Below are 27592 nucleotides of genomic sequence, written 5' to 3' on the forward strand. Positions count from 1 at the left end.
TTCATGAATGTACTTATTGCACAGGTGGCCACCTATCACGGTCCACGCTTGAATTCACTGAGCTCCTGAGAGCGAGCCATTCTTTCACAAATGTTTGTAGAAGCGTCTGCATGCCTAGTGCTTGATACTGAATTCAATGATTTGGAGGGGTGTCAGTGTCCCAATACTTTTGGCAATACAGTGTATGGAATAGGCCTAAACAATTCAAGAAAAAAAATTTAAGTAAAACATGCAGTGTACAATTTTTAGAAAATATATACATTTCGTGCAATTAGGAAATATAAAAAAACTGAGGATAATTCTTATCCAAGAGGGTTTTGAACTAGGTATTTGCAATTTTAAACATAAGATATTTACATAGTCCAAGACCCAACATGAAGAAGAAAAAAATACCATATTGTATAGGCTATTGGAAATTTTGTTTTTTGCATCATTAGATTTTTGTTTCAATGTAACCTTCACAAATAGCCCAGGTTTTCTGAAACAGCCCCAGCTCGTTTGGAGCTGGTGTGACTCAGAGTCCCAGTGCTTCAGTGGCGCACTGCGCACGCAGACTTCGGCTGTGACGGTGTCGTTCAATAGTTCAGGCAGGTAGCCCATATGACGCGATACTAGTCTAAAACGTCGTGATTCAAAATCATGAGTCATGCACTTATTTTAGCCAGTATATCTCTTCATAATACAGTCTGAACACATCCACATCCGGGCAACACGACGCCTCGCCTCAGTGCGGGAGGACGGCTTCAGCAGATCTGACCTGAGATCAGCTCGCACGTCACAGACCAACCCGCCCCTGACGGCCACAATACCGATCCCAGATCATTCTTCAGCCGCGGAAAGGCACCAGACAGGGAGTTTGTGTTACAAACCCATCATGTCTTTTGCAGATATACGCGTTTGAGTCAGTCAGTGTTTAATTCGCTCATACACACTATCCTCTGACGTTTCGCCCAGCGCGCGCGCGCTGCCTCTCACACACACACACACACACACACACACACATAGTCTGCTGGCGTGATCAGGACGGCTGCTCGCGAACACACACACAGAACCACAGCAGCCGCAGAAGACACAATTACATCGCAGCACCGTAAGTACTCAACATTTCCGACATTACCAACGCGATGTCGAAATAGCAGCCAGATATGGCGTAAACCGTCGAACAGCAGCTCAGGCTCACGGGCTACCGCTGCGTGTCTTTTATTTTGGTGTCGCAAGAGAATAAGCTAAACGTACGCCCAATTTTCCGCATGTCGGGCTTGTTTTTGGTAACAGGGTTTGCAAACTGAGTGTGTAGGCTGTGTGAGTGTTTGAGCCGCCAGCGTCTGATCCGTTTCATTGTTACAGTCCGTCGTTGTGCTCGCGTGTTACATTGTAAGCAGCTCGCTCGGTGTCACGCTGTAATTCTGCTGCTGTTTGTGTTGAACTGAGTGAACAGGCCTGAAACAGATCACACCACTGCAAGGCCTTCAGTGCAACACAAACACAAGCAGATCATGCTCTGAAGGGCCTGCTCACTCAATTCCACATGCATTTCTGCACGATTCTACATAACCCCAATATCAGCTCTGTCAGATGCTTCCCTACAGTCCTAATAGAGCTTATGACACACAAATCTGACGCCTGGCGTTGGAATGGCATACATTTCGCCTTATTTTCTTTGTACTGTGATATGCAGTCCAATAAAAAATCTGTTTACAAATCCGTTTTTATTTGGAGAACTAATTAATTACACAATTTATGGATATGTTGATTTTAAAAGATAGTCAGTTCATTGTAAATTCATTTTATCACGTTTAATAAAACTTTAGATATAATGACCAAATATGTTTAGCTGTGTCCCAAATTTATTTTTTGAGCAACCCTGTTACTGCATGTTTATTATGATTTTTACTTATTTGATATACTTGCATGGAACATTCCATAAATTGTCACACCCAAGCAGTGACATCATTTGAATATTTTCTACATCATAGTGGGAAGTAAATTCTTTTCCCCCTTGTTTTAGTCTTGACTTTAGTGTTAAAGATCAGCCTGTCGAACCCTGTTACCAAATATCTTTCTTTAATTTATGGAAATATAAGTTAATCAATAAGCACAATTTTCAGCTTTTGGTCACAGACTAGTTTAGCTTCTGCTGACTGACAGCTGAATTTGCAACTCTGTTACCCATTTTGTCACACATTTATATATATTTTTTATGAATTCTGGCCTTGTTTTGTACCCTATTCCTTGGTAGTAATTCAAACTGGTTTCTGGCATCTATCTCTCATTTATCTAGGCTATGTCCAGTCGTTCCATTTCATGTTTTATTTTCTAATTTTGCACCGCTGGGGTGTTGGAGGTGGTATTTACAGATTGTAAACAAAGGTGGAGCTTCTTCTTTTTTTGCCGAGGACTATATAAAATTCCTAAAACTGTCACACTGCAAACAGAGGACCTGTTCACTCGCTGCTAAATAAATGTGGTCATGTGACATTCCTCAGCGATGGGCCTTTTGATGGTTAAGGTGATAGTAAACGTGGGGGAGGTCAGGGTGGCATGTGTTTCTCCATATCGGTTATGACTTATGATTTCATAACTGTGGTGAGTCAGGTCTTGGTTTTATTGCTGTCAGTGTTTACATAGTGAATTATTGCAAGTTATTCCCAGTCTTTAAACACACCTAGATTGCAGACCAAGACTAGTTTGGTCAGTGAATTCAAAACCTTCTTTAATATTAATAAAATAATCCTCTACAGGAGGTCCAAACACAACTATATATACTTAATGTAATCATTAATCTTTGCCTTACTGTGCTAATATTGTTAGATGTATTGTATAAACGCAGCATTAATAGGAAAGGAATCTGTTCAAAGATCAGCTGCTGACAGGTGGAGGAACAGGAAATTTCCAACTCTTGGACTCTCTCTCTCCCACACACACACACACACACACCTTAGCTTCTTAGATCACAGGATTACCAGTCACAAGTTTCATTTGGTTCTCTCGGAAAAACAGTGAATATTCCCCTCATTATAACTGTGTGGTTTAGGTCGCTGCTGAAAGTTCCTCTCACATCACATTCTGGTGTCAACCTTGTCGAAATGGCTTTTTTTTTTGGCTATGGCTTTCTACTGTGAACCGATACATTGACTCAAACTGAGAATAATAATTTAATATAAAGTATATGCTAGCATGAGGCTTGAAAAATGAATGGAGTTTTTGTCTTTAATTTACATAATAATTAAAGCCACTTACTTTCTGAAGTGGAATTTCAGATCATAACTGTTCTTAATTATTTTGATATTTAGTGAAATGTGATTAGTTTTTATCTGTGTTAAGAACTTAAGCTCTAAAAAAAAATGTTATTGAAATAAAGCTAAAAATGAAAAAAATATTAGATGAATTTACAGCTTAAATTGGCTTAAAATGATTAAAAGTAAAATTGAAATGTAATAAATAAAACTAAAAAGAAGTATTTTCAGTATAGTTTTTCATACTAAATTGCATGTTGTGCTGATATCTTACTGTAAAACCAAATAAATATAATGTTCCAACAAAATATTTAAAGAACAAAAACTGACAAACTTAACTAAAATAGTATAAATATAAAAGATACTATATACAATAATAGTATATAAATAATACTTAAATAACACTGGTTTTAATGGGATGTTTGCGCTACTACTTATGACCTACCTACTCATTCAAGTCATCAAAAGTTTGACATGTATAACAGAAATACTTTTTATTTTTAGAAGAAAATAATTAGGTGGCACTATTGGTACTCAGGCAAGTACAATATGTATGTGTCCTGCTTTTGATTAATGTAATATTTCCCAGTTAAATAATTCTCCTTTTAAACTTTAGTAGACTTCGTCTTCTGTCTCAGTGTTTTGTTGTCAGAATTTTAGAGGGCCATCGACACCATTGACTTGTGTCCATTTCTTTCATTTTTTTCTGTTCCAGGTTCTGAAGCTAGAATTCTACGGCCGCTACCATGCCACTATTTGGTAAATCTCACAAGAACCCCACAGAAATTGTGAAGACCCTGAAGGACAACCTCTCCATCCTGGTCAAACAGGACAAGAAGACAGAGAAGGTATGAGTTAGAAGTTAACATATTACGGCATTTAGCAGTTAGTCAGTGAATTACACCTGCTGATAAAACCTGATTTACTATAGGAATTATATCAGATTGCAGTACAAACATGGCAACAAAAAAAAAGGTGTGCTGAGCACTATTGGTAAGAAGCATCTTGCATGCTGGATCTGATTGCTAGCTGTGGTATCTGTCAGGAGTTGGTAAGAAGTAATAAAGCACACAAGACAAGTAACAAACTTCATCCATCTTGTTCACTCTCTCACTTCAGTTCTCCACACATTTCGTAATTACACAACACTTCAAAATAGTAGTCAACAGTACAGTGTTACTCATGAACACAACTCCTAGCTTTTTAAAGAAATCAACAGATCGCTGCAATATGGCATACTTTACTGCGACTGTGCAGCATCACTCCATCACTTTAATAAGCCCGATTTGCATCAAATGAGGTGTTTATACTGAAAAGAATGTTCCAGTGCATTTAGTGCCTGTTTAAGATGGCACAAAAGTGACAATAAGGTTTAATGAATTGGATTTTTTTCCATTCCATTATCTATTCCGGTTGTTCCAGAAGCTCTCGGATGATTGCATAATGAATTTGACTATTGAGTGATGATGCTCAAGTTTTCCTAGGTCTCTACAACTTAAACCTAAGACACATTATAGCCATTTTCAACCAGAATATCAGAGGTTCTAAATCAGGCTTCTTTCCACTGCTGAGTTTTTTTCCATTGTGTTTTTGCATTTTTCATTTGCTTTTTCAGAGAGGCAGGCATGGCCTCAGGCAAATAAGAGTTTAAACCAGTGCACTAGATCAGCTGTGGACATGAATAATCTGATCCTATAGTAGAATGTGGATATGCATTTTGATAACTATAACTGTGTTTAGCCACACTTTTGACTATTGGCATAAAGTCTGCTCAACATTTTTATTATCTGCTTTTCAGGGAAGTGTGACATGGAAATGTCTATGAATGGCCTTTGTTTTTTTGAGCAATGTGACTAATGTGGACATGCAGTCTGGGATATGCATTTGAAAAACGATTTAATTTAATCAGAATTCCTCTTTAGATGACTTTTACATAAGTTATCACCCAGACATAGCTTTTTTTTTCTTCCAAAAGAGCTTCTAAATTGAATGCCAGTTGTTTGTTGAATTGGGGTAGTTCAGGTAAATTAACCCACACTGCAAAAATGCTTTTATTTAGTATTTTTTTTCTTGTTTCTAGTCATATCTAAAAATTCCTAGATAAAATGGCTACTAGATAAAACAATTTTTTTCTTGTTTTCTGGAGAAAAAAAATTTAATCTTTCCCAAACAGAAACAAAATTATTTTTCCTACTCCATTGGCAGATAATTTACCCAGATATATTTGGACCGAAAACAAGACAAAAATACTAAGTGAGAAAAGCATTTTTTGCAGTGCACTCATCTCGATGTCGATTAAGTGGTCCAATTTACTCGATCTGAACCCCATTTTCAGAGCGTCCATTAGAGACCCAAATGAGCGGGAGGCTGGGTTCCTTCCTGGAAGCTCTCATATTTGTGCTGAGAGTTGAAAGATGTCGCAGAGGTGGGAATATCGCTCCACTGCCCGACCTCTTGCTCATTTTCACCTGCCTGCTAAGGCCCTTTTCATCAGCCTCGCGCTAAAGTCGAGCGTTTGAAGTGCTGGAAACCTGCTGATTGTTATTCCGAGGGCCTGGGGCACTTCCAGCTGGAGGAAAATCCATATGCTTCACGATGCCTTCAAACCCTGCAGCAGCTGATAAATAGCTAATGATGTTCTTTGAATAACGAGCATGCATGTGAAATTACCCAGAATCCTTTTAGGCGTTCAGAGCAATATGTGGCATTGATACCATATGCTTTGCATACACATGTTCTGAAACACCTGAGGTGTATTGAATTAGCAGGATATTTTGTAGCAGTACTTAAGTGATTTTTGTGTGTTTGTCAGGCTTCAGAGGAGGTGTCGAAATGTCTGGTGGCGATGAAGGAGATCTTGTACGGCACTAATGATAAGGAGCCGCACACAGAAACGGTGGCCCAACTGGCCCAAGAGCTCTACAACAGCGGCCTGCTCATCTCACTGGTGGAAAACCTGCAGGTCATCGACTTTGAGGTGAGGATGCTTTAAGACAACAAATTACATTAGAATTTACAACAGAAGACATGACATTTATAATTACATTATCATTTTATTATATACACACTACTAGGGTTGGGCAGTATATCGATTTTGTACGATGAATGAGCGCCGCCCCGCACATGCGCGCCAATAGGAGCACAATAATTCTGACTAAAATATACATTTTCAGGGCTCGACATTAATGCTTGTCAGGGTCAAGTGGATTTTTTGAAGGGGCAAGTGAAAAATAATTTGACTTGCCCGACGGACAAGTATCCTGAGTAAAACGTCAAAACAAAAAATAACTAGGGAATCACCAAAGTGCAATAATGATTCTGCATTCAGTTAGTGTAAGTGGAGGTCGATAGTGGATAATAATATAAAACGAACTGACGTTAAAAAGGTTGTGCTGTTGAGGCTCGCGCAGCCTCTCGAGGAACAAATGAGCGCCGCTCATTCAAAGAAACTCCGTTAACATACACGGTTAAAATTGTGTAGTTTTTATATTTATAACATATGATACAGTTAAGCAACATCACACAAACGAGTGTTGTTTTCCTGAATACCATCACGACTGAAAATGACGCTGATTTCATACGCCAGTTCCATAAACAATTAATTAACATGAAGTCACTTACATTTTAGATGCAATATGGGCTGTTTTTGTTGCATTTCAGCTGTAAAAATGGTTCCAAACAAAGATCACAAAAAAAAAAACATTACGCATCTCACAGCAACAGCGCGTTACTGAATGATTCAGCGTTTGAATGAATCGGTTGAATCAAAGATTCAATGACCTATTCATAAGCGATCGCCTAATTCTTGAATGAATCAGCCGTTTGAACGAATCGACTCAATGACTCACTCATTAAGACGGTCACATGCTGCCACCTACTGGCAGTTTAGTTTCATCTTTCCAACATTTCTTATGTGTATATTCAAAAATATTTAAAATAATCTCATAACATTATTTAATGCAGTTGTAATTTTTCAGTGTAAATTATTTAATTTGATTGGTAACAGCCTATAGAGTCTTATTCTAATTTAATTTATAGATCAAATTAAAAAATATAAAATGAAAGCTGAAGCATAGCCTATATTTAATACGATTATGGAAAAATGCCCTTTATAAAAAGGTAAAAATATCACAAATATGCAGATTTTAATTATGTCACTGATTGAACACTGGTGAGAATATTGCTTCAGAATAGATTATATTTACAAAAAAAATTCGGACAAGCTAAATTTTACTCGGACAAGTGAATGACTTGTGGAATTTTAAACCTACAAGTAAGTGTATTTTCATGAAAGTGACCATTATAATGGAGTAATCAAAAGTCGGCTAGTACAATTAGTCTGTGCTTTTTTGTTTAGTGATCATTATTTTTGTTTTTAGATTTAAACCCCCTTTTTGCACATAATATATTGCATAGCCTACATTACATGAACTATATTTGTTTTCATAGCCTTCAATATCAACATTGTTTGTAGGACATCATTGGGCAAAATAATATATCTTTTTAAATAAAAATGTTTTATTTTTAAAAAAAATCCAAATTGATAAACGTAGACAATATTGAGATATAGACACTGTATATCGCCATTTTACCAAAAACATACAGCGATATCATTTTTTGGCCATATCGCCCAGCCCTACACACTACTAGTCAAACTTTTGGGGTCATATCTGTCTGTACTGTTGTTCAGACGTAATTTTATGCTCTTTCTTTCTTTTCATTCATGATTCTAATAATTGGTATATTGACGGTGTCTATTTGTGTGTGCAGGGTAAAAAGGACGTTTGTCAGATCTTCAACAACATCCTGCGCAGGCAGATCGGAACCCGCAGCCCAACAGTGGAATATTTCTGCTCTCATCAGGAAGTTCTGTTCATCTTACTCAAAGGGTGAGAAATGATAGGTATTTTTGAAATGCAGCATGTGAGCATGTTACCTACAAACTGCTTGCATGGAAAAGCTTCCAAATGTTGCTGTTTTCCTTCCTCCATCCATTTTAGCCATAAATGGATGCCTGCAGCATCAAAATCAGAACAGCAAACATGGAATAGATGTAAAATCATTAAGCTTAATTTACCTGAACATGGTCCCTGTTAAGCATTAATGTGTGTTTGTGTGTGAACGTGACATTTTTACTGTGATGTCGTGGCAGGTATGAGACCCCTCAGGTGGCATTGAATTGTGGGATTATGCTGCGCGAGTGCATCCGGCACGAACCTCTCGCCAAAATCGTCCTCCACTCTGAACACTTTAAAGATTTCTTCAGCTACGTGGAGATGTCCACATTTGACATCGCTTCTGATGCGTTTGCCACCTTTAAGGTGAGCACCATATTTTATTTAATACCACATTATTAATTGATACTAGAGCTGCATGATTCTGGATACATTGAGAATCACGATTTTTTTGGGTTTCAAACAGAGATCACGATTCTGAACAGACAACTAAACAAAATGTCATTTACTAGAGGTTCTGACAAAATGATGATTGCTGCAGTCTATTTAAATGTTTAATAAATCTGAATTTGTTTGGATGAATGATTCAATGACCCACTCTGAAATACTTCACTTATTACTGGATGTTTTTTTCACGAATCTCTTCAATTTTTCAATGAAAAATCAATTTAAGTCACAATCATTATTTGAAGTTACTTTCAAGGTGATTTACTCTTTGATCGCTTGCATAGACATCAGTGTTTATATGCGAACTGTAAACTTTTATCCCAGTTCTTCTGTGATAATATGAATATTTGTAACAGAGAAATAATGACACTGTGTGGTTGAAAAGACTAGTGGCGAAGCTGTTTCATACGTGTACATGACAACAGCGCCAATCTGAATGTTCCGGTGTGATTTTGTCAAAGGTTTATGAATCGCTGTCATTTAGAAATGAGATCGCAATCTTTTATTGATTAATCGTGCAGCTCTAACTGATACGAGTGAAATTTCACTAAATAAATTGATTTTGTTTTACAGGACTTGCTCACAAGACACAAGGTTCTAGTGTCGGAATTTTTAGAACAGAACTACGATGCGGTAAAATATTTGTTTTGGTAAATTTTTTCATCGAATTTTGAAAAGCTGAGATTTTTTTTGTTTAATAACTCTCAATGATCTTCCAGGTTTTTGACAACTACGAGAAACTGCTTCACTCTGAGAACTACGTGACCAAGAGACAGTCATTGAAGGTGCGTGTTCTGACATCTGATTTCTGTCATCCAGAGCCCGTCCTGTCATTAATCCTGCCGTCATGTGTTTGTGTGACAGCTGCTGGGTGAACTGCTCCTGGACAGACACAATTTCACAGTCATGACACGGTACATCAGTAAACCAGAGAACCTGAAGCTCATGATGAACCTCCTGAGAGACAAGAGCCCCAACATTCAGTTTGAGGCTTTCCATGTCTTTAAGGTACAAAAATGTAGACACTATTTTAATTTTCCTTCCTTCTTTTCCTTGCATGGAAAATACAATGTCAGGATTGAGGGTGTCGAGGACCAAAATGACAAAAAAGTATCAAAAAGTGACTTGTATTCATATGGACCTACTTTATATTAAGTGTCTTTAACTACTATGCATTTTAAATTAATAATTTGAAATATTTTTACTTTGTACTGATATTTACTTTATATACACCGATCAGGCATAACGTTTTCTAATATTGTGTTGGTCCCCCTTTGGCTGCCAAAACAGCTCCGACCCGTTGAGGCATGGACTCCACTAGACCCCTGAAGGTCTGCTGTGGTATCTGGCACCAATATGTTAGCAGCAGATCCTTTAAGTCCTGTAACTTGTTTGTTCAGCACTCGTTGTGCTCCTCAAACCATTCCTGAAGCATTTTTGCTTTGTGGCAGGGCGCATTGTCCTTCTGAAAGAGGACACAGCCAACCAGGGAATACCGTTTCCATGAAAGGGTGTACATGGTCTGCAACAATGCTTAGGTGGTACGTGTCAAAGTAACATGATTCATCCGACCAGGCCACCTTCTTTCATTGCTCTGTGGTCCAATTCTGAAGCTCACATGCCCACTGTTGGCGCTTTTGGCGGTGAACAGGGGTCAGCATGGGCACCCTGACTGGTCTGCGGTTGTGCAGCCCCATACGCAACAAACTGAGATGCACTGTGTATTCTGACACCTTTCTATCAGAACCAGCATTAACTTCTGGAGCAATTTTGAGCTACAGTAGCTTGTCTGTTTGATCGGACCACACAGGCCAGCCTTCGCTCCCCACGTGCATCAATGAGGCTTGGCCGCCCATGACCCTGTCGCCGGTTCACCACTGTTCCTTCCTTGGAGCACTTTTGAGAGATACTGACCACTGCAGACTGGGAACAGCCCACAAGAGCTGCTGTTTTGGAGATGCTCTGACCCTGTCGTCTAGCCCTCATCCTGCTTCCAACACATCAACTTCGAGGACAAAATGTTCACTTGCTGCCTAATATATCCCCCTCACTAACAGGTGCTGTGACGAAGAGATAATCATTGTTATTCACTTCACCTGTCATGCCTGATCGGTGTATATCTATAATTACACAAATTGGTCCTTCCCTTACCCTTTTAAACTCCCCATACCACCAAACCGGTTCTTAACCTTACCCGTATCCCACCTCAATAGCAGTTTTGCAATACAACATCAACACAATAAGTACAATGGGCCTCATTCATGAAACCTTTGTTAATATACAAGTAATGTGCGCGTAAAATGGACCTTTACGAAAACTCTCCTCCAGGTTCACAAACGCTTCGTATACCACAGATTCAGTAGTTAATCGTGTGTATATTAATGAATTCCAAACATTTGCTAATAGGGTGCATGTACACACTCATTCAGAATTAGCATAATCCCTGCCCCTGAGTTAAAACTGCAAATGACACGTCCAGAAACGCTGTGGAATCTTCTGGACTTCTTTCTCAGGTTTGGCTCCAGTGTTTTGCATAAATGCTAAAGAGACTAATTGGCCATATGCCTAGCAATAAATATTTAATTATCGTGTGTCCAGCAAAGTATTTTTAGCCAGCTAAAAAATGTCTGGTGCTCTTCTGAAAACGGCCAGCTGGTGGCGCTTGAAAGCACTTTGCAAGTGCAGCATTTTTCCAGCTGAGGTGCTTTGATTGCAATGCTACAGAATTTCCATGGCAGTAATGTGTTGCTAGTATCTCATTTTGAAGAATATTACTGAATATAAAAATGCTGTAAAAAAGCAATATTAACTTCTCCATTGTTGTTCAGTTGGTGTAGGATTGGTCTGTGTTATATTTGTCCCGCTCCTCCTCCACTGTGATTGGATGCCTGGGTAAAAAGTGACCTATTACCCAAAGTTGAACAGTAAAAAAAAAAAAGGGGCAAATCAACTGTTTTACTCACCATTTACACGGGCTAGGGAGCAGGTGTACATTTGTCATACCAACTAACATTTTGAAAATACAAAACATTTTGTGAATCCGAAAATTTACGTCAGAGCGGCTTTACGAACGATTTACACACATTCATTTTGCTCGTGTTTCATGAATGAGGCCCAATGTCCCTAACAATTGATTTAGATCATAGTAGTTAAAGACACCTGATATAAAATGGGACCCTTATATTCAATAAAAGTGGTTCATATGCAATATATTCCATATTATAGCTTTGTGTGTGGGATTGAAATAGTTGTATATAATTGTAAGAATCTTTCTTTGTATTTCCTCAGGTGTTTGTGGCCAATCCAAATAAAACGCAGCCCATCGTAGACATTCTTTTGAAGAACCAAACGAAACTCATCGACTTCCTTAGCAACTTTCAGAAGGACCGCACGGACGACGAGCAGTTTAACGACGAAAAGACGTACCTCGTCAAACAAATACGAGACCTAAAGAAACCAGCCTCCTAAACTTTAGCTATTGCAGTATTAGGGAAAAACAAAAAACGACAAAACCCACAAAAAAAAATATATTAACAATAATAATTCTATTTAAAATCTTGAAAAATGTGTCTCCTCTTAGTTCCGAGGCTTACAAAAGAAGGTTCCTGATCATTGATGTTCTCTGTTCTTATTTGCTTTTCCTTTTTTGTTTTTTGTTTTCTCGCAAACTCTTGTGCCATGATAGGATGATTTAAAAGTAGGAATCAGCCAGTTTAAGTTACAGGAAGAAAACACCGAGACACATTGTGGATGAGGAAGTAAAGGTAAACGTTCATTTTTCCGTTTCTGGATGTTTTTCACAAGTCTGGACACTCCACCACACTCTCCCTGGCTTCGACAGCGCCACAATCAGAAGAGATGTTTCTGGAATTCCCAAATGATCAATTATGGGTTGTTGATTTGTAACTGCACTAATCTTCATTCTTGCATTCCTCTTTTCTCGGGCATCAGAACGACTTGCTTTCGCTTTTATTTTATTCCGAACACTACAAACCTGATCATTTCCTCCCTGTTCTCTTTACTCTGTTTGTGTTTTATAAGAATTATGTAGAAGGATGAATTCATTTATCAGTATTTTAATTATTGTTCATCTGAGCTGAAACAGGAAGCGCATGTGTGGGTCTTCATGTACATTTTGATTTGCTGCCTGGCCGTTTTTTTTTTTTTTTTTTTTTTCGATCAGAAAGCATCGCTGTTTTGTTTTATATATTTTTATTTGATGTTTACCTAAAGCTGATTTTACTCTTAGGGTGGTTGCCATTTTAGAAGAATCTTAAAGTCAACTAAAGTGAACCAGTGTATATTCCAACTCGTAGATTTCATGTAGATCAGTGAGGTAAATCTATAGTGCTTCGGCATTGCTATCGTATGCTCTATACTATAGTGTCCTTAGTGCTATAGGATTTGTTAACTTTAGTACATCATACTAAAGTACTTCTTATACTGTCGTGCAGCTGTAGTGTAATATTCATTTCTATACTATAGTATTCCTTTTACTGTAGTATGTATTTTGTGCTATAACCCATAATTCAGCTGTCTATGATGATTTTGACAGAAGTAGATTGTTGCATAGCTGATAAACAAGACGAAATGAGGACGCAAATGTACAAAACAGGTGCCTTTTGTTCTTGAGTTGTTAATTTACTCTTCTTTTTTTCATTTGAGAAGAAATTTTGGAAGGGGGAGCTTAATTTAATTTTGTTTTTAATATGTTCTCATTGAGCATATTTAGCTTGATTAAGCAATGAACCTCTTTAACTCACTATATTTGAGTTATGCTGTTGAAGAAAATTCATTAAATTTCATTCTTTTTTCCTCTACAGTTGATCGATTCAGTGTTTTGTTGTTTTTTTACAGTCGCCTTTAGTTTTCTGTGATGATAAATTATGTTCAGGTGGTTTGGGCAATCATTCAAAGTGTGAAGCAAATTCATTTGTACTCTACGGCAACTAGTTTCAAATTTGAAATATCTATCTGAGCCAAATTTATTGAATATATTTGTCAGCAATTACATCGACAGTTCAAAATTTGAATTCCATTTTTTCCTACAACGCATACATTTGCAGTTTCCATCTGAAGTGCTAAAAGTACCATATCAATAAAGAACAACTGAAGCATTGGCAGTATCACCGACTCCTTTTTAAAAGAAAAGAAAAAAGCACAGGGTACTGGATATAGTATAAATCTGTACACTAAAAATTAAGAGCAAATCTACATTTTTAATAAATACAGTATGTATTTATTCACAGTTACGTGTGTCCTTTCAATTTAGCAAATTTAAAAACTTCATTGTGTGCAATTTTAAAACCATATACAACCCAGTTTCTAAAATGCATATTAAAGGTTTCTTTAACGGGCTGTCATAACAATTTCCCCTCTTTTATGTGGTATTGTAATTATAAGGTAAGTTAACACGTTATTTTAAGGTGATGCAGTTACATATATTGTATAGTAACCCCAGCCTGATTTCGCCCTGCAACTCGAGTCTGGAAACCTGTACATTCATTTCTTCTGGTTCTGTTACACTTTTGCGGGAACCAATCACAGACTGGCTTGTCATCACGCCTCTTGTGAAGGACTATCCAATTGCATACAGTCATTTAATTTATGCTCCTATATCACGCCTCTTGTGCAGTAGAAAACGCATAGCAGACTCCCCAGATCAATCTTAAATTGAGTTTGGTCTGGTGTAAGCACATGTAGTTCATTCACATTACTCTGTACTTAAGTACAATGTAACTACATCACCTTAAACTAAAGTGTAACCTAAGATAATGCTTGTTTGCATCATTCAACACGAGTATGGCAGGTGAAATGTTCTTCATCACCAGGAACTGTGTGATGCATTAATGACATCTGTTGCTGTCATGCAGGCGATACCGCAGCTTTGGAAATGTTTTCTAGGATCGCAGTCTCTTATTGCACTGAAAATGTGTTTCCTCATCTCTTCGTTTCATGCAGCCATCTGCAAAACACAAATCACAAGCACGTTCAGGGTATATTCCATGCTATATTCAGGGTTCATACTAGGTGCTAGAAGTCATTGAATTTGAAGTCCTGGAAAACCCTTGAAAACAAAAATATTTATGAAAAGGTATTTGAAAAGTGCGTGAATTATTGAAATTAGAGTTTCATTTCATTGATAAAACAATCTTTTCATGCCAAATGAATGCTGCAGCCCATCTGATATAGATATAGAGCCATTTCGCATGGCTATGAATGTGATATTGCACATATAAATATCCAAGTATATGATACAGCTTTCATTCTTCAGGTCAATCATATATTTATGAGGGGAAAAAATCTGTTTGAATAAGGAATCTTTGAAAGCTATAAGAAATGTCAACTCTGAGAAAACAAAGGAAATTAACATCTGAACTCACTCTTATGCCATCCGAGACAACGTCACGCTGAGTTAATCACCTAAGGATTGCTTTCATTCGCATTTCATTCCCCTCACCCTCATCTCGCCTCTCCATGTTGAAATGCACCCAAAATCTATATGGTTTTTGTGAATGTGTTATACATGTTTGGAATCATTTGAAATGTCTCAGTGCGACTGGTACAAAGCTCTCATCCCCACAGACGTAAACCTAGAGGTTTTAAGAGTTTAGAGATATTTGACTTGCAGTGGATCATGCAAATCATCCTCTGTCCCCAGTAAGGTGTAAAATACCTGTGAAGTCTGGGACAGTGATTCATGTAAATTCCCATTGTTAACACGTTTCCTTTTGAAAGAGTTTTCTGTCTTGGTCTGAGTACTTCAGGAGATGTTGCAGAAGGGTCAGGGCATGAACCTTTACATTGGTCAGCCCGTTACGCTGAGCATCTCCTAATTCTCAGAAGTCAGGTATCCATATTTTATTCTTTACTTCAGAGCATTTGATGTTACGTATGGATTATCTTTGAATTGATTATGTAATTGGCATGATACGTTGACCTGACTAATAATAAATTGTTACACTGATTTATTCTGGAATTATTGACTAACTCTAATAGATTATGAACGGGTATAATTTCAACAAAGGGTTAAACGGAATAATTATGTAGTTAAACTATTAAATATAAATGACCAAATAACCAATTGGCATTCTAACCTATATTCGAGATTGATATTTGTATAATATATGTTCAAATATTCAAAATTTAATTTAACTACCCTTGAGAAAAAAAAGGTGTTCAAAATGGTGAAAATGTGAGCAGTCACAGGATCTAAAAAACACTTTTACTTACACATTTTCAACCTAAATGGTTGATCTTGGTTAAACTACACAGAGATGTGACAATTACCAACAATACTGAACTACATTTGGTAAACTAGCTGCCATATCACTTTGTGGGCATGTTTTTAAAAGGTATGTTTCCGAATTGAGGGTACACATACAGTGGGGCAAAAAAGTATTTAGTCAGCCACCAATTGTGCAAGTTCTCCCACTTAAAAAGGTGAGAGAGGCCTGTCATTTTCATCATAGGTACACTTCAACTATGAGAGACAGAATGAGGAAAATAAACCAGAAAATCACATTGTCTGATTTTTAAAGAATTTATTTGCAAATTATGGTGGAAAATAAGTTTTTGGTCAATAACAAAAGTTCACCTCAATACTTTGTTAAATACCCTTTGTTGGCAATGACAGGTCAAAAGTTTTCAGTAAGTCTCCACAAGGTTTTTACACACTGTTGCTGGTAGTTTGGCCCATTCCTCCATGCAGATCTCCTCTAGAGCAGTGATGTTTTGGGGCTGTCACTGTCTGGGCAACAGGGGCGGTTCTAGGATTTTCATTTTAGGGGGGCTTAGCCCCCAGTGAGGGTATTTTAGGGTCCAAATTGCGCTATTAACTAGTAGCTTACTAACATGCATATCCATAGGATGGCTGTTTAGTAATACTTATAAAGCTCCCCCGAGAAAATGTTTATTTCTCTGATCTACATATGTGCATTTTAAGATGTTCTGAAGGCCAAAAAATTAGATAACAATAGCTTGAAAACCATGTCACTGGGCAGTAGATTATTTGTCTTTCTTATCTCCACATCTCTCTTTTTTCTCTGTTTTTATCTTGCCCAGTCTCTTCCTCTCCTAACGCTGAGCTTTAACTGATATAGTTTTTTTCCCATTTTCGTCAGAGAAGAAAGTAAATATGGTTTACATATTAACATACTGATATTTATATGTTTTATGAATACTTTTCTTAGACACGTTAATTTACTGTTCATTAAAGTTTTAAGTTTATTAAATTAATTCACAAAATAAACACATTCATTACTAATCTTATGCCCAATACAGGCTGAAATAGCTGAGCTTTTTTATTTATTTACTGAAGGCTACAAATGGAATAATATTAATTTACAATATGTACACATCCATTATTAATCTTATGCCTAATCTGAAGAAAACGGTTTTGTTAATATTTCTTGTTTGTTAATTACATTATGAATCACATTGGCCTATTTTCAATTCAAATTGGCGAAATTAGACAAAAGTGTAGGCTATTCATTTGCCTGAATATTTTTGTCTTTGTTTAACATTTCTGACTTAAAGAAGCAGAGTCTTAGCTTACATTTCTCTCACTTGACGTCGAGTCGTGCTGCTAAAATTCGCGTTTAGCCACAGCAGATTCTGTGTGCACATAAAGCCCGCCTACTCTGATTTGATTGGTTTTCTCGAATATTTTGACATTGACGAGTGGTGGTAGACCAATGAGGCTCAGATGAACACACACACCTCTGCTTCTGACGTGCGCTCTGCTCGGCGCCGCTGCGGATTGAAGAACACGCAGAAAAGCGAGGACGAAGCCGAAGCCTTAAAAAGGGTCTAGAACCGCCCCTGCTGGGCAACACAGATTTTCAACTCCCTCCAAAGATTTTCTATGGGGTTGAGATCTGGAGACTGGCTAGGCCACTCCAGGACCTTGAAATGCTTCTTATGAAGCCATTCCTCTGTGTTTGGGATCTTGCGTGGAGCCCCAGATCGAGGGAGATTATCAGTGGTCTTGTATGTCTTCCATTTTCTAATAAAAAGCTGCTTACCTATTGCAGATTCAGTCTTCCCAGCCAAGTGCAGGTCTACAATTTTGTTTCTGGTGTCCTTTGACAGCTCTTTGGTCTTGGCCATAGTGGAGTTTGGACCAAATACTTATTTTCCACCATAATTAGCAAATAAATTCTTTAAAAATCAGACAGTGATTTTCTGGATTTCTTTTCTCATTCTGTCTCTCATAGTTGAAGTGTACCTATGATGAAAATTACAGGCATCTCTCATCTTTTTAAGTGGGAGAACTTGCACAATTGGTGGCTGACTACCAAACGTTTTTGTAGTTTACACGGAGAATAACGGTAGTTTTCACAAATTTGCACGTTGAAACCCGTTTTCAGGCCTGCAAAGCGCTGTTGTCGTGTAAATGAACGGCAAAACGTTCAGTTTTTAGTTTAAAACAGTGTTATGTAAACAGCACAAAAAAACTTACTTGCTGTAGGCGGAGCAGCTTGTTCTGAAGTATGTCTAGCAGATTTCTGTCGCCACTGAACAAATATAATATAATAAGTAAAAAAAAAAGCCAATTTTTGAGTACATTATCAAGTATAACATCCTTATTTATCATAAAACGTAAAAAAACAGAAGGAGGAAAAATACCACACCACAGTGCTGTATTTATGCACATAAGCACTTACAACGAACTTCTGGACGGCGTTGAGTTTGTCGAACCTGAGGTAGGAGATGTCATGTTTGACTTTGTTGCTGTCCAGGTCTGTAGTGTAGATCTGCTTTATTCCAGCGCAGCCAATCAGAGGAACACACTCATCACACGGGCATTTGGTCACAAACATCATTGTGTTCTCCTCTTCTTTTATCTCTGCACTCCTGCAGATCGGAGGGAAATAAAAGGGGAAGGCGGGAGGCTGATGAAATGAATGAATCATAGTATTTAGTGCATTCAAAATAATAAAAGCAAGCAATACACCATGATTGGCAAACAATTTAGGTGTCAGATTAGTGAAATTTCACGTGCAAAAAAGGTCTGTTGTCCTCTGTCAATAATGTAGAACCACAGAAGTCAATTAAATCAAGCAGCTTTCTGTTGATCAGCACAGGAAAAAAAATAAGTGAAATCCGTGTGGGGAACATTTTCGCCCTCACGCAAAACTCCCAAATTCCTATTGGAATGACTGGATTTTGCAAAGCAATTGTAAATGTGACTGCCTCACCTGAATGTGAGCGCATTCTGCTCCGCATGGAGGATGTATCGGTACTTCCTGTTCTGTCTCTCTTTCTGCTTGTGATCCATCTGAGGGTACTCTGCGTACTGGGAGCCCACTGGATAGGCGTTGTATCCACAGCCCACAAGGTAAAGCCGACCCGTGCCATCACATTGTGACTGCAAGAGTCAGAGGAAAAAAGAGAGGTGTTCCTTTTTAAAATACATACAATCATAAAGTCTAGTTTTCATTCCGGTTTTTGGCTCACCTGTTTTCCTTCTGCCCAGATAACTGCACCGACTCCCACTTTAGGATCCTCTACACAAAAAAAGTAAAGTTAAAACATTTCGACCATGTCCTCAATTCAACTTTGCACCCTGACAGGAAATGGCATCATTTTGGCAGGAAATCAACAGCATTAGCGATGGAATAATGAATCTTGTGGTGTTTTTTGGTATCAGTTGTATGTTCACTGGTCTGTATCACTTTAATACATTCCATTCTGTTTGATAAAGAACTTAGAATTATTTTATTATTCCAAAATATGGTTAAAAATATTAATATTAATATTAGCTGTCACCCTCCATCCTTCACTGAGCAGTGGCTAACTTTATTTACAACCTGTTGGTAACTGTCTTGCCATTTTTTAAATTCCCAAATTATAATTAAGTTCCGAGAAAGTCATCCTCCAGCTGGTTTAAAATTCAGCATGAAACGGAAATTCAGGCTAAAGGCCTATACTTCGAAATCAAAAGAACTGTTTTGATGTCATTTCAAACAAAATCAGGGCAAAACAAAGTTTTGAAACAGCTTGCCAAAGCAAATATTCTGGAAAGGTTTGCTCTGGCTGCTAAACACCTTTGTACTACCATTGGTCTGTGGTGATTACGTAATAGGTAGGTGTACGCTAAGCTCCGCCTTCTTTCACATGGAAATCTTTTCTGGTTATTTTCTCCTGTTCAGTACGTCAAGGTCAGACGTCCACGAGTGAAAACATGAACACACTGGAGACCAAGAGCTGCTTTACAGTAGAAAATTAAGTTATGCATCTGATTAAACGAGACACTGACACTGTTTGTTCATGTTTAATACGGTAAAGCTGCTTGACTTTAAAAGGAACACGCAGACTTTTTGGGACTTTATCTAATTCACTGTATCCCCCAGAGTTCGATAAGTCCATACATACCATTCTCATTTCCGTGCGTGCCATAACTCTGTCTGACGCACCCACCGCTAGCCTAGCTTAGCACAAAGACTGGAGGTAAATGGCTCCAGCTAGCCTACTGCTCAATAAGTGACAAAATAACGCCAACATTTTCCTATTTACATGTTGTGATGTCTATAGTTATGAAAATGAAAAGTTGTGATTTTCTAGACTGATATGTTTAGGAACTATTCTCTCATTCCTGCGTAATAATCAAGGAACTTTGCTGCCGTACCATGAGTGCAGCGGCGTAATGATATTACACAGCATCGAAAATAGGCTATCTTCCGTCAACATAACCAACGTGACAACCTGCTTGCACAGAGAGCATGCTGGGGACTATTTTCAACGCTGTGTAATGTCATTGCGCCGCTGCACTCATGATATGGCAGCAAAGTTCTTGATTATTACGCAGGAATGAGATTATAGTTCCTAGCCATATCGGTCTAGAAAATCACAAGTTTTACATTTTCCACAATGTAACTATACACATCACAACATGTAAATAGGAAAATGTTGGCGTTATTTTGTCACTTATTGAGCAGTAGGCTAGCTGGAGCCATTTACCTCCAGTCTTTGTGCTAAGCTAGGCTAGCGGTGGGTGTGTCAGACAGAGTTATGTCACACACAGAGATGAGAATGGTATTTATGGACTTATCTAACTCTGGGGGATACGGTGAATAAGCTAAAGTCCCAAAAAGTTGCCATGTTCCTTTAAGCAATTTATTGTATAAAGTGTTATATATATAAATAAACGTGACGAGACTTTACTAGATTGCCGAATTGCAGATCTCATGCAAACATATCGTTGCTTAGCAGTGTGGCCGGCGTCAGATGTTCGCTAACAGTATATCGCTGCTCATGTATTTTGAACCTTGTTTTACCCATAAACTGTATAAAATAAAGGACGTAGTGTCTGTGACGTCACCCCTAGGTTTCCGAAGAGCATTTTTGAAGCCCAAAGTGGGCGGAGCCGGCCGTCGCCATCTTGCGTCACTCCCGGATAACCGGATAACTCCCGGTCAAGTCAAGTCAACTTTATCTATATAGCGCTTTTTACAATGCAGATTGTTTCAAAGCAGCTTCACAGTGTTAAACAGGAAAATAATGCAACAGATTTTTATTCGGCCGTACAGCCGTTCCGGAGAAAACGGTGATGTCATCCAGCTCATTAGATCAGTAATTTAGTTTATATGGTTAATTTAGTTTACTAATTAGATTTATTTGGATATTTAGTTAAAAAATGTATCGTCCCCAACTGAGCAAGCCAAGCCAAAGGCGACAGTGGCAAGGAAACCAAAACCCCATCAGGTGACCTAATGGACAAAAATAAACCTTAGGAGAAACCAGGCGTGGTCCGCAGGGTGGAACTGACAAACGGCTAGTAGTGACAGCAGCGGCAATCCACCTGTCACTCAAGTGGCCACGCCCTTAATTATGCAGCACTTTAAAGCTTAATATAATTTAAACGGATGAGGGTAAGACTTTATTTTACCGTGTCCTTGTTACATATGTTACATGTACTTACCATAGTAATAACAGTAAATTCGCTCTCGTTTATTTAACTCTGAAATAATATTCGAGGCTTTTCCCTCTTTAAAATCAGGTATTGGAAACAACTAGATAAGAATGGTGATACTCCATTTCTGATACTGAGAAATGATACTACACTGATACTACATTTCCAGGTGATGTCATCTCTAAACTGGACTCATTTACCAGTCACTAAAAGTGTGTTGTTTTAATAAAGGGCATTTTAGGTTTTGTGTCGGAAAAAAAGAATAGCCTACATTAAGTGTGTAATAATGACGGCAATCATCAATAAAATACAGTCGATTCCGGGAGTCGGGAATTGGAATCGGCTCCAAAAAACCTGGAATCAAACACCCCTAATTTTTAGTGACATAGACTCGTGTTGGCACTTTTTGCCATCACTTTTGGAGTCTTGATTTGTGTATTTTTGATTTTTAAAAATTGTCAATTAGTCAAGATCTGGTCATCTGAAAAAGTGTGTATCTGGATCAGGGTGATCCAATCCAATTTTGCATTGAAAAACCTGGCACAAAAGTAAAATGGATTACCTGATCCAGGATAGCGAAACATGTCATTTCCAAATCCAGATCATTCTGATCCAGATTAAAGTTGTTGGGGATTGGGGCAAGTAAATAATAAGTGAATGTAATCAAACAGAATTCACCTGTTCTACACGCCAATAATCGGGCTTGTGTGATACAGTGCCGTATCACATCCTGAGGTAAAGCTGGAGAACCCGTCCCTAAAGGCTCTCTCATGAAGAAACCATATTCGTCTTGTAGAACCGGAACACTAGCGGCCACAGACGTGAGAATCCTAATGAGATTCCTCATATGCTGCCTTAAGTTACTCAAATTTGGTTCCACACAAAAGTTCTCCAGTCCCATCTTGTTCAGCACATACATATGCTGTTCTTCATCATTTATAAAGAACTTTTCCAAGAAATCATCCGAGTTGTTCCACCATTCCTTTCTAAAGACATCCGCTACATCTAGAGTTGGATTGTCCGCCGCGATCTTCCCAAGGAAGTCACAGTTTTGAGACGTTTCGTCCACGAACTGCAGCATGGTGCTGTCCAGAGGCTGCAGGAGCACACAGATGTGCGGTCTGCTGTTGGACTTCAGTCGCTCCGCAGCTGTGGCGTCTAGAATGGCTTCCTGGTGACTGGAGTCCGCAGGATCACGTCTACCGGACAGCAAGCCGATCTCAGCATCACCGGGCCAGTAAGATATCCTGTTCACACCAGCTGAACAAGGGACACGAAAGAGGGTTGAGATAGGCAATCAAATATAAAACAATATAAAATAAATCAAATAGAATATTAAACACTGGTGGTCAAAAGTTTGGAATAATTAAGACATTTATGTTTTTTTTGAAAGAAGTGCTCAGAAAGGCTGAAAACATTTAAATGTTTGTGGTAAATGAGATTTGTTTTTAAAATTATAAATTAATAATTGTATTCAACAAGGATGCTTTAAATGTACTCAAGTGACCGTAAAGACATTTATTTTACAGAAGATTTCCATTTTTAAATAAAGGCTGTTCTTTAGATCCTTCTATTCGTCAAAGAATATTATATTGAAAAAATGTATCACAGTTTCCACAAAAAATATTAAGCAGCACACCTGGGGCCTGTACCATGATGGTAGTTTAACAAACTCAGTGTTGCAGGATTAGTTTAGAGTTGACAAAACCAAACCAATCTATTCAGGCTTTGTTGGTCCCATGATGCTGATCATCAGCTTTCTCTGTCAACTCAGGCTTTGATCCTGAGTTTAGGAGTTTAGCTGTGACATCAGTAGTGAACAGCCAATCACACGCTGTGGATCAGAGAGAAGCAGCGAGATTCATTTCTCTCTTCTGCAGAATATTACATGATTGAAAAATATTAAGAATTTAAACAAACTTACACAGCAAGAAGAAAAGAGCTGTCTATAAAAGAGTACAACTTAAGAAAATATTCACTACGTCAATGCAAGTAAAGGTTATGAAGTTAGTTTAGTTGATATATAGAGAATTGAACATTTAAGCTTGCATGTAGTAATTTGTATAGCTTTATTTATTGATTTTAAAGCTTATTTGTATGACCTTTGTATAGGCTATTTATATTCATTTTAACTAAGTGCCTATTAATGATTGATTAACTAAAATGATACATATGTAGTTGATTAAGGGTATAGTAATTACATAAATGATATCTAAATCATTCAAATTTATTATTATTATAAATAAGCATTGTTAAAAGCCAGACGCTTTAGTCTTTAAAAACCATTTGCTATAGTGACCTTTAATTTGGAGAAGAAACAGGGGGAGTGACTTCATTGCATCAGAGGTGTGTCACTTTGCTCACAGCTGATTGGTCTAATTTCAGTTTGAGATGTCTTATCCAGAACATAACCTGCCCTGGAGCAGGTTAGCTGTGGAGCTAAAGTTACTATGGAGATGAACACGGCTAAAAGCCAAACCACTTTAATGGTATCCAAAACCCAGGATTAGCACAAACTAAGTTTAAACATATCTGGCTAGCCAGCTAAACCGGCTTCATGGTATAGGCCCGTTTTCAACATTGACAATAATAAATGACAATACATTTGTTAAGCATCAAATCATCATATTAGAAAGATTTTTGAAGGATCATGTGACACTGAAGACTGGAGTAATGATGCTGAAAATTCAGCTTTACCATCACAGGAATAAATTACATTTGAAATATATTCATATAAAATATAGTTAATTTAAAATTGTAATAATATTTAAAGGATTAGTTCACATTTAAATAAAATTTTGCTGATAATTTACTCACCCCCATGTCATCCAAGATGTCCATGTCTTTCTTTCTGCAGTCGAAAAGAAATTAAGGTTTTTGATGAAAACATTCCAGGATTTTCCTCCATATAATGGACTTCAATGGGCTCCAAACGGTTCAAGGTCCAAATGACAGTTTCAGTGCAGCTTCAAAGGGCTTTAAGCGATACCAAACGATGAATAAGGGTCTTATCTAGCTCATCTTATCTCTGAGCTCAGCCATTACTTCCGCCAAGTGAGATCAAAATACGAGCGTGGTCATAGATATATCGATCGTAGATGCCTCATTCTACTGATCCGTGCAAGCGCTAATGAGGCATCTACGGATACATCTATGACCACGCTCGTATTTTGACCTCACTTAGCGGAAGTTATGGCGGAGCTCAGAGATGATCACGTTCCTCTGTTAAGAGGTAAAATAATAGCATAAATACTGCTCGGTTTCACGCAGAAACTGATCGTTTCGCTAGATAAGACCCTTATTCATCGTCTGCTATCGTTTAAAGCCCTTTGAAGCGGTACTGAAACTGTCATTTGGACCTTGAACCGTTTGGAGCCCATTGAAGTCCATTATATGGGAAAAAGTTATCAAAAACCTTAATTTCTTTTCGACTGCAGAAAGAAAGACATGGACATCTTGGATGACGTGGGGGTGAGTAAATTATTAGCAAAAGTTTATTTAAAAGTTAACTAATCCTTTAACAATATTACAGCTTTTACTGTATTTTTGATGGCATAAATGCAGCCTCTGTGAGCAAAAGATACTTCTTTCGAAAACATTTAAAAAGTCTAATCCAACATTTTGACCATCAGTATAGATAGATAGATAGATAGAGAGAGAGAGAGAGAGAGAGAGAGAGAGAGAGAGAGAGAGAGAGAGAGAGAGAGAGAGAGAGAGAGAGAGAGAGAGAGAGAGAGAGAGAGAGAGAGAGAGAGAGAGAGAGAGAGAGAGAGAGAGAGAGAGAGAGAGAGAGAGAGAGAGAGAGAGAGAGAGAGAGAGAGAGAGAGAGAGAGAGAGAGAGAGCTGTTCTAATCTTACCATTGATGAGCATCTTGAGGCAGGTTGAGCAGGGTTTTCTGGAGAAGTAGAGATCACATCCCTTCAGTCGGGGTCCATGTTTGACCACAGCCACCTGTCCTGCATGTAACTGCACACTGGAGCAATGCAGACCCAGAATCCTTTGCTCATGGACCACCACAAGACCGCTGTCTCCAGCCTGGATGCAAATATAATACCTCTCATTTCTTCTGCTTCGCTTTTTTTGTATTAAATATATTAATAAAACTGAGGCAGCCTGTAAGTGTTTTCCTCTTAATGTGGCTCTAATATCCATACAGCTAATAAAAAACGTTCATTAGCATCTCCTTTAAAGCACATGAGTCATTATATGCACAACAGGGATTCAGTCAAGTTGGAAACAGCGGTAACACTTTATTTTACAGTGTCCTTGTTACACATTTAACTTGTACTTACCAAAGTAATAACAGTAAATTATGCATAATTACACGCAACTAACCCTCAACTGAACCCTAATCCTACAGTAAGTACAAGTAGTTAATTGATATTACTCAGTTCTTAAATGTATAATTACACTGTAATGACACCTTAAAATAAAGTGTACCTGACAGCTTTCCAATAATAATTCACTGTGCTGTATAGAATGCTTATAAATACAAATCAGACATTTTACACTGATGGACACCATTGTTACACATTCCTCTCAATAATTTCCTCATAAATGCATTTTAAATAGCTTTAAATTGAAGCTCTACATCTTTGAAACACACTGCATCACATTAGAGGAAATGAAAATATGCCTACAGGATCATTTTCTCGCTGGCACTGTTCTCTCTTGGGGAAAAGTTCCATCCATAGACTCAACAATGTGAAGAGGTTGGCTTTGGACAGTCGAGGTCCCTGACCTGAAACAAAGAATAGAAATCATGCGAACTGACTAGTGACAAAACTAGAAACATTGGCTTAACTGAAATAACATTGTCAGTGCTATGAGAGGGATGTGTATAGAGATAGACTGATAATCGGTTAGAGTACACAGTGTACATTTTAAACTTAGCTCAATTTAATAATAATAATAATAATAATAATAATAACACATTTGTCACGCTTTAGAATGCAAAACAACTACATAGATTAGACAATATTGTTTTATACAATTAATATTTATTGCATAAGTGTTGGATAAACAAAATGTGGAACCACTTGTTTTATTTGCACTATTTGACACAATAAGCACACAATCATTAGACAACAACAATACAAATAGTAATATTATATTAATATTCTTGTTTTATCATTATTAATACAGGTAAGTAACTTAGTAATTCCATTACATTTATACGACAACTGATTAAAATTAGGGCTCAGTGTAAAATTGTAGTCAAATGGATTATCATGTTATCTATATTTTATTGTTTATTATTATTATAACATTCTCAATGCACATTTTTATTGGTGTAGGCTGAGGTTCTGCACTGGAACACAAACAACATCTGCATTGTATCTATCGTAAAAAATATATTGTTCAGTCTTTATAAGGAAATTGTTAGCATACAAGTTATGTTATCAATCGGATTGCGATTTATGCTATAAAATAGATGATAGCCTACCAGTCGGTGCAAAGACCAAATGTAAACGTTTTAATGATAATAAATAAATAAATAAAGAACACCGTCTATTAAAAGAAGAAATGAAACGGCACAGTCAACACAGTAATTTAAAGTTCAGATATGCGCTGGGATCTGGTGGCCAGAAGGAAACACTGACAGGCTAATCTAACCTTGTACTTTGGCATCCGTCTGGACGCCGGCATCTCTCACATCGCGCTCTTCCTCGCCGTTTGGAATAGATCTGTTCCCCTCCAAATCCCGACAAGGCCGCCGACTGTCCGATGCTGCCATTCAACCGCGATCAACATTGACCTGTCATTGACTAAACTGTCCCAAACAACAACAGCCTGTCCGCCTTCATACTGTCCTCTTCCTATTTGCGCTGACGTCACTAGTAGGCGGGGCATCTTTTCTTAAAGGCTCACCTGCTATGATTCCCCAGGGGCCAGTTGTTCAAAAACTGTCATCTGGATCAGAAAGGTAACCCATCCATCTTTTGTGCCGGGTTTTCAAAGCAAAATTGTATTGGATCACCCTGATCCAGACACACACCTTTTCAGGGGCATGTTGATGGAGAAAATATCAGATGTG

At 37.8% G+C, this 27592-nt stretch overlaps 2 protein-coding genes across 4 annotated transcripts; one reads left to right on the plus strand and one right to left on the minus strand.

Moving 5' to 3' along the window:
- Positions 1-729: 729 nt before the first annotated feature.
- On the plus strand, positions 730-13460 carry cab39l (calcium binding protein 39-like). Its single transcript, XM_079811728.1, has 9 exons — positions 730-1090; positions 3952-4084; positions 6049-6213; positions 8007-8125; positions 8389-8557; positions 9212-9271; positions 9358-9423; positions 9503-9646; positions 11927-13460. The coding sequence occupies exons 2-9, from the start codon at positions 3983-3985 to the stop codon at positions 12104-12106; spliced, it is 1005 nt and encodes a 334-aa protein (XP_079667854.1). The 5' UTR covers positions 730-1090; positions 3952-3982; the 3' UTR covers positions 12107-13460.
- Positions 13461-13573: 113 nt separating this feature from the next.
- On the minus strand, positions 13574-27401 carry cdadc1 (cytidine and dCMP deaminase domain containing 1). Of its 3 annotated transcripts, XM_079811712.1 has the most exons (10): positions 27172-27401; positions 26196-26296; positions 25413-25590; positions 22233-22814; positions 19100-19149; positions 18841-19010; positions 18645-18710; positions 18307-18496; positions 18102-18156; positions 13590-14603 (listed from the first exon to the last, which is right to left on the minus strand). In XM_079811712.1, the coding sequence occupies exons 1-10, from the start codon at positions 27290-27292 to the stop codon at positions 14539-14541; spliced, it is 1578 nt and encodes a 525-aa protein (XP_079667838.1). In that variant the 5' UTR covers positions 27293-27401; the 3' UTR covers positions 13590-14538. The 3 variants fall into 3 exon arrangements, with proteins under 3 accessions (XP_079667839.1, XP_079667838.1, XP_079667840.1); XM_079811713.1 differs by lacking the exon at positions 18645-18710 and having other exon boundaries at positions 13574-14603; XM_079811714.1 differs by lacking the exon at positions 18645-18710 and having other exon boundaries at positions 13595-14603; positions 18341-18496.
- Between the last annotated feature and the right edge of the window lie 191 nt (positions 27402-27592).

This window comes from Gobio gobio, assembly GCF_949357685.1.
Source record: "Gobio gobio genome assembly, chromosome: 3".
Taxonomy (NCBI): Eukaryota; Metazoa; Chordata; class Actinopteri; order Cypriniformes; family Gobionidae; genus Gobio; species Gobio gobio.